Source organism: Artemia franciscana, chromosome 13 (genome assembly GCF_032884065.1).
Source record: "Artemia franciscana chromosome 13, ASM3288406v1, whole genome shotgun sequence".
Taxonomy (NCBI): Eukaryota; Metazoa; Arthropoda; class Branchiopoda; order Anostraca; family Artemiidae; genus Artemia; species Artemia franciscana.
Window position 1 is genome coordinate 14,871,600 of NC_088875.1, and position 13,216 is coordinate 14,884,815.

The window sequence follows — 13,216 nt, forward strand, 5'->3', positions numbered from 1 at the left end:
CAACTGGGATTATAGGCAGCCCTTTTACTTGCTGATAAAAAGAACTACGGAACTGGAAGCTCATTTAACACTTGTTATAGTTTAACCAAGGTCATAGTGTCAAAATCCAGCGCCTTAGCTGAATCTTTGATTAAATTATAATCCTGTTTAATATTATTTTTTAGTAATTGCTCATGTTTTGCGACATCAGTGTTTGCAAACACCGAAATAATATCAAAGCTACTTACTATTGCATTGTCTGAATTAAATAAAAAAAACAAATTTTTAAAAATTAAAAGTAAGGAGCGACATTAAAACTTAAACGAACAGAAATTGGTCCGTATATGAAAAGGGCTTTTCCTCCTCAACGCCCCACTCTTTACGCTAAAGTTTGACTCTTTCTCTTAACTCTACTTTTTAAAATAGTAAAAACTTTAGCGTAAAGAGCAGGGCCGTTGACGAGGAAAAGCATGAGGAGGAAAATTCTGTCAGGAAAGATTGTAGTGTTTTCATAACATTTATTCCCAGCCGCCGAACAAAATGAAACCCAAGAAATAGAAAAAGATTCATAGGCTACAAGAGTTCATTATATTAATATAAAATGACAGATATTCATATTATAAAAGAGCCAGGCGCTTTACTGAAAACAAAAAATATTTTAAATATATTTTGAACAGTTTTTCTTTATTCATTTAACATTTTAACAATAGTTACAAATTAAAAAACTAACGTAAAAGAAAAATTATCAAGGTCATTTTAAGTCACAAATTAGTCAAAGATTAAAAAATAACAAATAATGCTTTTCACGTGCCTATCATCTGAATTTTTCCTCGAGGTAGCGTCCTGTTTTTTGGTCGGCTGACCGACAAGAAGGAGTATCAATAAATAATACTGTTTACAGTTAGTAGAATAGACTGAGAGATACCTGTCATTTCATAACATGGCTGAAGGACAATTGTACTTGATGTGTCATATAAATTCAGACATAGGCTATTCTGTTGGTGTAAGGAACAATAAGTAGCTTACTTAAAATGCCACTACTGCCTTTTTTATATTTCATGTAGTATCCCATACCTTAGCAGATACTGTCAGGTATCCCCAAAGTTTGACCAAGTTTTTGATTTAAACTGAAAAGCGTATTTATTTTCTAAAATCAACAAAACTTACGTCTCACAAGTATTTTCATAGGCATCATAGAAATCCTCGTCTTCAGAAGATGAATATGAGATTTCAGGGAGGGGGAGCGATGAACCAGGGAAGCTGCCAGTCGTCACCTCTAAACCTTGGGGAAGAGATTCTTCAAAGAAAGCACGTTCGTCTAAAGGAAATTATAAAATGTTTAATGAACCAATATTTTTACATTACAGCAAGGGCAACAAGGAAGTGGCAAAGGAGGCCTCATCTGCACTTCATGACATCCTTAATTTTCTCCAGTTTTTGGGTACTTCTTAATAAAATTATAAATAACAGCTATTTTTTATTGGGTCACCCGACAAAATTTCTGGGACGTGTCTGAAAGAAGATAAAAGCTCGTTGTCCTTCAAAGGGAATAAAAGGAAAGCGTAAACGGGAAAGGGCTTGAATTTCCAAAGAAGTGGATTCTTAGACCAAATTTGTGTCCTGGTTTTCCTTAGTGATGTTTTTCTGAACAGTCTTGGAGATTCACCCTAGTTTCCCGGTATGTTACCATGGTCGCAGCCCTCCTTGTTTTTTCAGAGTGTTGGATAGCCTAATTCTAAGCTGTTTCTGTGAGAGATAAAAGTCTGATAATAGAAACCTCTAAACATCTTGAGAATCAAACATGATAACTAAAAACGGATAGTTGCTTATTTTGAAGGGGTATGGGTTGTAAACCTGAGTTTTAAAAAACAAACAGATATAGGTAACAGTTATATTGTCGACAAAATCTTGAAGCATGACACAAAAAATTTACTATTTTTTATTTTGAGATACGATTTCTATAGTTTTAGATTTTGCTCTAACTTTCTACTTTATTTGAAAATTACATCTGATATTATTTTTTATTTAAGTAAATTATGCAGTTGCGCTTGAGATTAATAATATTTTAGAGTATTATGAATGGACAAAAAATACATATCCAGTTTATTTTAATTTGGCCTGGTTTTCCCTTTTTTATCTTTACCGTCAATGGTTGGTTTCTTTATAGCTTTACTCTTTTCCCATTTCGAAAAGAACAAGCTTGTGTCTTGGTTCACAGACGTGCCTTCATATTCTTACAAGCTTTTTTAATTATGCAGCAGTTGAAGAAACATTTAGCAGATGATCAGTAGATTTTTAACTAAACACTCAATTAAGATGAGATTGTTCACTAGCATCATGTTCCAGTCTTTCAGTAATGGAGACAAGTCTTTTGTGAAGAAACTATACAAGCAGCATATCCCATTTACACAAAATATTTTTGGCAGACGATCACCAAATATTTTGGACTGAATATTCAGTTCCAATTAGACAATTAACTATTGAATGGCTGGAAAATTAACATCCTGTTCAGATTTTTGTTCTAAACGCAACTTCATCAAGAGGAAACAATTATGTAAAAAACAAATTGTAAACGAAGCCGCTTTATAACCTTTCTATAAAAAAACACGCTTTATAAAAACACGAAGGCAAAACCTATCTGACAAGCAAGGCAACATTTATTAAAAAAAGAACAACAGTCAGCAACAGATCAGCACATATCACTGCAGCCCACATATCAGCTGCTCTTTTTTTTTTATCTAAGCAGTTTTGGGTGTGATGACCTTTTGTCCAGTAGTCTATTCAGCTTTTGATTGACGCCGAATATGATTTATCATACTGTAAAAAGGCAAAATTCTCACACAACGAAGTATTTCTCTATGGCAAATTTCTTGCTGGGGGCATTACTTCGTCAAATTAAAGGAACTTCTGGTACTATGACCATAACACGTACACAATTAGCAATGGCTGTAAATATCACAACAATCGTGATAAATAGTGATAATCGTGACAATAGCAGAGCCTGGGAGTCAAAATGGGAGACAAACTATTGTCAAAGAAGTCAAACTTATCCAAATGAAGGTACTTGTGTATTATACCGACCATACCAAAGAAGTGAAGTTAGTTTCATCCTAATGAAATATACCCAAATATGATTAAAATGTAATACTTTTGTAACAAATTATGGAAACCACAGCAGAGAATTATGGAAAGCAGGCCACCCACAACGCATTAAATTAAATACCTAACCTAATCAACTCTATATATATTAAATATTTATGAAAATTTACCTTCATTGTAGTTTATCTCACTCAAGCTAATCTGTTTATCTCCGAGTGCAAACAGATAACCGGTTTAAACCAGATCAAGAACAACAGTGTGGTCGGTATAATACGTAAGTGCCCAAATTCATTAGAAGGTCCAAACTGATTAGATTCACTTTCCAAACTTTTATCCAGTACAAAACTTATGCAAAATTTATAAATTTTTCTTATTGACCCTGCAAGGGTGGAAAGCCTAAACTGCAAATCGTTGCGAGCCAAATGAGCGAAAAAAGTGATGTCAGGGTATACTTACGAGCTCATAACTTATTCCCCCTAATTGCCTTTCAATTTTTTTTTTTTTTTGCTCAGACCTTGACTCAACAAATTCTTGCTCAATAAATCTACGGTAAAATAAAAAAAAACAATCAGATAAGTTGACATAGATAATTAGACGATCTTTGTTTAACACTGCTTAATTCTACATGACATCCAATCTTTATAAAGTGATAATAGGAAAGTTTCTGACCAGATACTTCAGGTGAGGAGTTAACGATTCTTTCTTCATCCGGGAGGACAATTTGTCCAATACCAACTGGCAGCGATCGACCACTGGACTCACAAGCATCAAATGTACTCTGGAAGTAAAACGTTACCATAGTAATAATAATCACAAAGTATATTTTACTTAGTATTTCCTAGAGACTAGTATCCAATTAGTCAAATATTTTAAATATTTGTATTGTGTTCCTGATCCCCCTAAAAGGGATGGTCCACTTCTGCTCAATTATTTGAAAGGAATGGACGCAAAGTACAAGACAGAACATGCGGCCAGTGAAGCATTTGAAGGCGTGATCTTGACATCAGATCTGAAAGCCATTTTTGCGACCTTTATAAGAGTCAAAAGTAATCGGAGGGCATATACCCCCCCCCCCACTCTCACACCCTCGTTTCCCCAAATACACTCAATCAAAATTTTTGAGATAGCCATTTTATTTGAAATAGTCCAACGATCAGAAAACAAAAACTTTGAGTTCAATATGACCCCCACCAGAGCCTGGGGGAAAGGTTTTAACTTATGTCGTAAAAGGTTTAATAAGGTTTTTATAGAAGAGGTACACTTCGGAGGGGACTCGAATAGCTACAAATTGAAAGTGCTAGTTCCCTTTTTGAGAGTAAAAAGTGATCTGATGACAACAAGCCCCGCTCCCCCACCAAATCTCTTTTCTCCAAATGCATCCAATCGAATTTTTCAGACATTCACTCTGTCCAAAATAGACCAAAGATCATAAAATAAAACTCTAGGGTTTGTACAACCCCCCAAACCCTGGGGCAAGTGTTGTGAATTATACCCCGGGGGCATATAAGGTTTTATGAAGGAATGATTGCATGAACTTCGGAGGGGGCTCGTTCTATTGGAAATTGAAAGTTCTAGTTCTCTTTTTAGGAGTCAAAAGGGACGGAAGGGCAACTAGTTCCCCGGCCCTCTTTACCGAAAATCCGTCCGATCGAATAGCCATTTAACCATTTTGTTAAAACAAGAGACAACCATTTTGTTAAAATAAGTCAAAAGATCAGATAACAAACCTCCAGGGACAACACAACCCCCTTGAGCCCGGGGGAGTGTTGTATGTTGTGCCCTGAGGGCATATAAGTTTGTTTGCGAGGGTTTTTAGAATAGTTCAAAGATCAGAAAAGCCCGTCCCCCACCCCTCACTCAAAAACTTATTAACAATATTTCATTCCAAAACTTAAGGGAGCTGACCCCTGGCCCCCCTGCATGGCCCGATCCTCCCCCCAAAAGGAAAACTATTAGCGATATTATATTCCCAAAACCATAGGAATTCACCCCTGGCCCTCCATTGGCCCGCCCTCCACCATAAAAAAAAAACAACAAACAAGAGTTTATTAACGAAATTTTATTCAAAACTTATGGGAGCTGACCCGTTGTCCTCTATGGACCAGAACCCCCGCCTCCCTCCAGAAAATATTAATGATATATATAAGGAGCTGACCCTTGGTTCTCCCTCCATGCTCCCCCCACCATGACCCCCCAAAAAATATTAACGATATTTTATTCCAAAAGTCATGGGAATTCAGCTTAATTCTATTAGCTCTTTTCAAAAGCGTTCAAGAAACCTATATTATTCACTACAAACAAGAGTTTGGCTACTGCCCGTTTCCCTCACGGTACAAGCATAAGACCTAACATGCATAAGTTTATGTTTGTAATAATGTTTGTTTCTTTTTTTTTATATTCTGGTTTCCCTTAGAGTTGATGTCTCTGGATTGAGTTGGATATTTAATTGAGTTGGTGAAATCATGTGCTACCCCCTGCCTAGCTTGTCATTTTTGGGGATTATTAAGGTGGGCGACTCAATTTTGTTTTTGGATTTTGTTTATATTTTTTCTTTGTGTTGGTATTTTTTTCTCCCCTGTTCTTTCCCGGTCATGGAGCCTTATGGGGGAGATTGTCTTGAAGTAATCTTTTGTTTATGAATTTTACTGTTAAATAAAGAATTCAGAACTCAGGTACTAACATAAATTAAAGAAATAAATCTTAAACTAACAAAGCTTAAACTGAATATACAAATCACGCGTTAAACGAATAAAAATCACTACAAACAAGAGTTAGAATTTTGCCTCCTTCTCTCACTGTATAAGTCTAAAACCCACTGCGTAGTTGGTACCTTACTGGAAACTATATGTGCCTTGTACAGCCTTGGAAAATACAAATAAAATCAAACTGAATATTTGACATATAACGATATTAGTTGTTGAAACATCATCAGTTCAAGATATTATTTTATTGTATTGTATTACGGGATTGTGATTATTGAATATTTTTCTGGGCTTGGTTTGTTTTGATGGGTGTTTTCGGGTTGAAAAACTTCTTCCTAGCTAATTTATCTACTACGGGTTGCCTCCCCGTTGTAGCATAATATTTGTAGGCATGAATATATAATGAGTCGGAGGTAATAGGCTTGGGGCTGCCTGTGCAGGATTTCGACTCTTGTTGATAGAAGAGTATCGCCAAGTGCTGAAATCCATGTTGTGACCAAGACGGGCCCAGGATTGCACAAAGCCTCCAACTTACTGGAGGTCCCCGGGACTTCTTGCTGTCCGGTTCTAAGCTGGATTAAGCGCTTCGGTGTAGACTTGAGAAGATATGTTAGTCCCCGTCCTACACTGGTATCCGGGATCACTGCTTTTCCTGAGGCCAAAATAATTTCAAAGATTTAAAGAACATGAAAATTGGAATTTGGAATGTTACGACGTTAAAAAATGACTATCGCATCGACTTTTTGAGTGACGAATTCAGACGGTTTGAACTGGATTTATTAGGAGTTTCAGAAACCCATATCCCAGGGGTAGGAAGCATGAAATTAGGTGACATAGAATTTGTTTACTCAGGCAGGAAGGATGGAGTATATAGACAGGGAGTAGGGCTCATGATGAATAAGGAAGCTACTAAGTTTTGTTTAGGCTGGGAAGGTATTAATAATAGAATACTAATTGCTCATTTTATGACTAAAAAGTTCAGGGTATCAGTTATAGTAGTATATGCCCCCGTTGAACCAACTGATGGAGATACCAGTGACACAGATGAATTTTACTTACAGTTACAGGAGCAAATAAACAGGGTAGCAGGTAGAAATATGGTGCTTTTGCTAGGAGATTTTAATGCCCAGGTTGGTAGAAATAGGGATAGATGGTATCCTAGCCTAGGTAAATTTGGTGTAGAAAAAAAAATAACCAATACGGTGCACAAAACGGCCCACAAGTTGACATGGTATTCACGTGATGGTAAGACAGCAAACCTTATTGATTATGTTATTGTAAACAGAAGACTAGCAGGATCAATACAAGATACTAGGGTGTATAGGAGTGCTGTTATTGATGTTAAAAGTAAAGATCATCATCTAGTAGTGTCTAAGGTTAATTTAAAGCTGGAATTTCGGAAGGGTAACTACCTCCCGGAAAGTTATGATTTTGGTAGACTCCAGGATGAAAATTTGAGAAAGAACTTCCAGGAACAGTTGAATACTAAACTTGAGAGTTTAAAATTGGACAATGTGAAAGACGGATGGAATAATTTCAGAAAAACAATTTGTGAAGTTGCTGATGATGTCTTAGGGTAGAGTGCTAAGACTGCAACTAGGAATATTAGCAAAAAAGCTTTAGGTTTAATAGAGAGTAGAAGGGGTTTGTATAAGAATTATCTGAGCGATAGGTCGTACGAAAACAAAAGGAATGTAAAGGAAGTGAGAAAGCATTAAAATATGAACTAAGGAGATGTGAAGTGGAGGCCATGGATAAAATTGCTGAGGATCTGGAAGATGCGGCTAGACGGCATAGTAGTAAAATATTATACTGGCATGTTAATAAACTGAAAGGGAGTAGCCAATCCGGACTAGTCCCAGTTAAAGATAGAAATGGGGCCACAATTAGTGATAAGGAAAAAGTTAAAGAAAGATGGGTGGAACATTTTGAGAATGTACTAAACCAAGATACAGTTGCAGGAAAAGATATAGATGAAAATCAGAAAGTTTGTGATACCTTGGATGTTTAGTAAGAAGGATTAGCGACAGTACTAAAAGGATTAAAAAATAATAAGGCTCCAGGTGCTGATAGTATGATTAATAAGTTTCTTAAATATGGTGGCTCTGAGGTTAGGAATAAGCTACTGAAGATTATGAACATGATTTTTGAAAAAAGGGGAAGTACCCAATGATTTTAGGAAAACCTTAATTAAACCACTGTATAAGAAAGGTGACAAGAGTGAGTGTCGTAATTATCTAGGCATTAGTCTGGTCTCTGTAGGTGGCAAATTACTGAGTAATATGATACTTTTTAGACTGAGAGATGCTGTAGACAAAGTTTTAAGGGAAGAACAATGTGGTTTTAGAAAAGGTAGAGGATGTGTCGACCAAGTTTTCACTCTTAGGTAATAATTGAGAAGTCCCTTCGTTGTCAAACACCTTTGGTCCTCAGTTTTATCGATTATGAGCAAGCTTTCGATTCTGTTGATAAAAGAGCGTTAGCAAAGATCTTATCCTTATATGGTATACCAGAAAAATACATTAAAGTGATTTATGCTATGTACGGGAATAATACTGCAGTGGTTAAGGTAGGAAATGAGGTTAGCAACTGGTTTTGTATTAAATCAGGAGTTAAGCAGGGTTGTGTTCTATTCCACTTTATATGAATCATTTTGATGGACTTCGTCTTAAGGAGCACAGGAAAGGCAATTGGAGACCACGGAACCAAATGGGGAGTAAAAACGCTCCTGGACTTAGATTATGCTGATGATTTAAGCATATTAGATGAAAGTGTGAGCAATATGAATAAATTTTTAGAGGTTTTGTGAGTTCAGGGTGCTAAAATAGGCTTGAAAATTAATTTTAAGAAGACTAAGTCACTAAAGCTAGGAATAAGTGAAGATGAACAGGTGACATTAGGTAACGAAAAGATTGATCAGGTTGGGAGCTTCACTTGCCTTGGTAGTATTATTAGTAAAGATGGTTGGAGCAGTGAAGATGTTAAAAGTAGAATAGGTAAGGCTCAGGGTATTTTTACAGTTAAAAAAAAAATTGGAAGAATAGAAAGACAAGTCTGCAAACCAAGATTAGAATATTGGAAGCTACAGTGATGACAGTGGTCAAATATGGCTCTGAAGCATGGGCGCTCCGGAAAGCAGATGAAAATTTACTTGATGTTTTCCAGAGAAATTGGCAACAGATTGTTCTGGGTACCTGGCTGACTGACCGTATTTCAAACAGTAGGTTGTACGAAAAATGTGGTTCAATCCCGCTTTCTAGGGCTATAATGAAAGAAACGTTGAGATGGCTAGGCCACGTTCTACGGATGAAGGATGACAGATTACCGAAGATTGTCCTTTTTGGCCAACCGTCTGGGGCTACACGGAAAGCAGGTCGTCTTTGTCTGGATTGGGAGGATGTCATAAATAAAGATTTAAAGGAAATGGGAACTTCCTGGGAGGGTGAAGAGGGAGGCTTTGAATAGATTAGGTTGGAGGAGGAGCGTGCGTAGCTGTGTTGGCCTCAGGCGGCTTGGTGCTGCAGTGAGTTAGTAGTAGTAGTAGTAGTAGTATTTATTACAGCATTGAAAATAAACATAAAAATTACAGTAACATTAAATTTTAAACAGATGAGCTTTCAGTAATTTTCAGTAAGTATCGTTATTTATGAAATATTAAATATAATTCTATTAGTTCTTTCCAAGACCATTTAATATAAATATAGTTTCACACCAAACAAAGGTTTGGAAAGCCTATAACGTCAGGGGCTTCACTGAAAACGAATCGTATTAAAAATTTTACTTTCCAGTTATTACAGCACTTTCCAAGGCTATTCAAAGGCACATATAGTTTTCAGTAGAGCGCCAATGACGCAGTAGGTTTAAGACTTCTACAGTGAGAGAAGGAAGCAAAACCCAAACTCTTGTTTGTACAAATTTTTGTTCATTTTAAGCTTGATTTCACAGTAAGCAAAACAAAAGGGAAGTGATAAAATTAAGCGTCCAAAGTGAAAACTCCTCCGGACATCTGTCACAGCTAAATCTTTAAAGACCTCAACCAGACAGCACCTTATCTATTTTAATGACAAAGAATAGGTAACAACCTTTCCTGAATCATGAAAACGCATACTGATTTATATTTCACTAGTTCTGCTCTTTAGAAAAAAAAAGAAGAAAAAACTATTATAATTATACGGTTGCGCCTACCACCAAAGAGTCAATGAAGTTTCATTTCTCTCTGACCTTCATAGAACTAAATAAGACTTTACAAAAAAAAAAAAAAACTGAAGTTTGAAGAAATAAAACACTGATTGGATCCTATTACCGGTGGTTTAAATACGGATAGACAAGATTCGTTCAGATGCCAAATTAACTTACCTTAGACCTTAGTTCCTACAGAGCCATCGGTGGTGCAGAGGGCGTCGACAAAGCCTCTCCATTCGTCTCGCATTGCTGCTGCAGCGCTGACGTCTTCCCATTCAGGTATTAGTGAGGTGCCGGCCATCCTCAGATCTCGGTCATGTGTTCGTCTCAATGTATTTTTGAGGCGGCCTCTCTTTCTTCTACCGTCTGGCTTCCATTCATAGGTTCTTCGAGGAAGGCGGCTCTCTTCCATACGAAGAACGTGTCCAAGGTATGTCCACCGCCTTCTTTTCAGCAACTCAATGACTGGAGGTTGACATGTTTTTCTGTGTATTTCTGCATTTGTAATTTTTTGTTGCCAGCTTGTATTCAACATTCTTCTGAGGCTCATATTTTCAAATGCAAGGATCCTTTTTTCAAGCTGGGTGTTTATTTTCCAACATTCACTTGCGTAAAGGAGAATCGAGAGTACATTGCTGTTGAAGAGTCGAAGCTTCAGTCGCATTGAATATATATTACTTCTCCAAATAGGCTTCAATCTATTGAAGGCACCTGTAGCTTGTCCAATTCTACGTTTAATCTCGGTCGAGATCTCTCCATCACAATCAATCCAGCTACCCAGGTACTTGAACTCCTGGACTTGTTCTAGATCCTTGTTTTTGCAATGGAGAACAAGTGGCGAGGTTGTGATGGCCATGCTCTTCGATTTGTCAATGTTTATCTTTAGCCCGACATTTTCTGCATTCTCGGTAATAGTGTCAAGTAGCTGCGGCAACCGTTATTTAGACTCTTCGAGAAGGACAATGTCGTCCACGAAGTCCAGATCGAACAGCTGCTTGTTGCTTACCTTTACCCCGTAGCCCGATGCGAATCTCAGGGCATAATCCATTATATTTATAAAGAGCATGGGGGAAAGTACACATCCTTGACGAACACCAGACATGATCTTGAAAAATCTGGTTGTACCATTTTCGGTCTTTACGCAACATTCCGATTCTTAATAAAGCGCTATAATCGCATACTATTTTCTCGGGAATTCCGTAGTGTTTCAAAACTCTCCAAAAGCAATCTCTGTCAAATGAGTCAAATGCCTTTTCAAAGTCAATGAATAGGAGGTAGAGCTTCTTGTTCCATTCTTTTGCATTCTCAGTACAAATATTAGATCAGAACAGGATCTCCCAGTTCTGAAACCATGCTGCTCTTCTCGTAGAGTTGCGTCTAGTGCTTTCCGCAGACGCTGCGAAATAACGGAGGCTAATAGTTTGGATGAGACAGGGAGAAGATTGATGCCTCTCCAGTTATGGCAGTTCATCAAGTCTCCCTTTTTGAAAATTTTGACTATAATGCCTCTGCTCCAATCTCTTAGGACCTTCCCTAAGGTCCATATTTTGATGAAGAGAGAAAGCCAAATGGATATGCAGGTACTAATTGAGTACTTCAGCATTTCTGCTGAAATGCCATCAATACCCGAGGCTAGTCCATTTTTTAACTTCTTTGCTGCATGCATGATCTCCTCAGCACTCGGAGGATCTGTATTGATGTCTAAATACATAAAAGGGATATCAGGTACGTTTGCTTGGTCACAAGTTCTCGGTCTGTTCAGAAGTTTTTCGAAATGGCAAGCCCATCTCTCGTCAATTTTTTTCTGGATCAGATATAATTGATCCATTTTCGTCCTTGACAAAGGTGATTCGGCTGCATTGCTTTCCTACCATCTCATTTGTCAATCGGTAGACAGTCTTGGAGTCACCCTTCCTAGCAGCTTCTTCAGCTAAAGCTGCTTTCTTTTCAAGGAACTGTCTCTTGTCCTTTCTTGCACTCTTTTTTACCTCTTTATCTTTTTCTTTGTATAATTGTTTTGTTTCCAGCTCTGAACACCTTGTAGAGTCTATGAGCATTGCTTGCTTAAGTGCCTTTCGTTCGTCAATCAGTTTCCATGTTGTGTCAGAGATCCACCTTTCCTTTGGTTTCTTTCGGAAACCTAGCTTTTCTTCGGCAATCGTCATGTATGCACTTTTTATTTTCTTCCATTTCTCTTCGACGCTTTCTGAGTCATTTGCCTCAACAGCCAAGGCATCAAATTTTGTTCCATAAACAGATACAGAAATCTCTGCGGATTTTTTGATCCTGTAGCTTGTCCGTGTCGTACAGTTTCTTCAGATCTTGCTGTGTCTTCTTTTGGGCACGTAGTTTGATCTGTATGTGGGCGATCATGAGCATGTGATCCGACTGGGCGTCAGCTCCTCTATACTCACGCACGTCTAACAGGCTTGTACGCCACCTTCTGGCGATCAGGAAATGGTCAATCTGGTTTCGCGTTGAACCGTCTGGAGATGTCCATATGTACTTGTACACATTTTTATGCTCAAAGAGTGTCCCATCAACGACAAGGTCATTACTTAGCGCGAAGTCTACTAGTAATGCACCATTTTCGTTAATCTGGCCAAGTCCATACGGTCCTAGGACTTCCGGACAGTACTTGCGATCGGCTCCTACTTTGGCATTCAGATCACCAACAACACATAGAACATCATGTTTGGGGATGTCTTTGGTGACAGCTTGCAAGGTTTCATAGAATCTATCTTTAACACCATCATCCGCCTCATTGGTAGGAGCGTAGCATACAATGACAGAAAGCTTAGTGTGTGTTGTAGCAAATCGTGCAAACAAGATCCTTTCGTTTATTGGAGTCCATTTCAGCATTGTTCGGTATGCTGCAGGGGATATCTGCCTCCTACACCTGCCTGATGATAGTTGTCCTCTCCGCTATACAACAGTACATATCCATGATCTAGTGTTTCTTGGCCTACACCTTTCCAATGTATTTCGCTTAGGGGCAGTATGTCAATATTATATTGCTTCATTACTCTGAGAACTTGCTCAGTTTTTGATAACTCGACTCATAGTTCTCACGTTCCAGAAGCCGATTTTGTTGGTTGTTTCGCAGTCAATAATCGTGTCCGGGGGCGTGCTGGGTTCGTTATCAGGGGGGAAGATAATTCATCCGAGGTATTTATCGACGTTTCCGTTGCTGGGGCTTTTTTACAGGGACAGGTAGCAAACCTGTCGCCCAACCCTCCTCCTTCATCCTGGCT

At 37.9% G+C, this 13,216-nt stretch overlaps 1 protein-coding gene across 1 annotated transcript in view; it reads right to left on the bottom strand.

Annotated features, from left to right (window-relative positions):
- The window catches only part of LOC136034567 (oxysterol-binding protein-related protein 9-like), a 176,211-nt gene that overhangs the window by 89,215 nt on the left and 73,780 nt on the right, over nucleotides 1-13,216 (bottom strand). The window contains exons 6-7 of the mRNA XM_065715810.1: nucleotides 3,748-3,856; nucleotides 1,147-1,297 (exon numbers count right to left, since the gene is read on the bottom strand). Of these exons, the coding sequence (XP_065571882.1) occupies nucleotides 1,147-1,297; nucleotides 3,748-3,856 (260 nt within the window). The remainder of the gene's footprint in view (nucleotides 1-1,146; nucleotides 1,298-3,747; nucleotides 3,857-13,216) is intronic.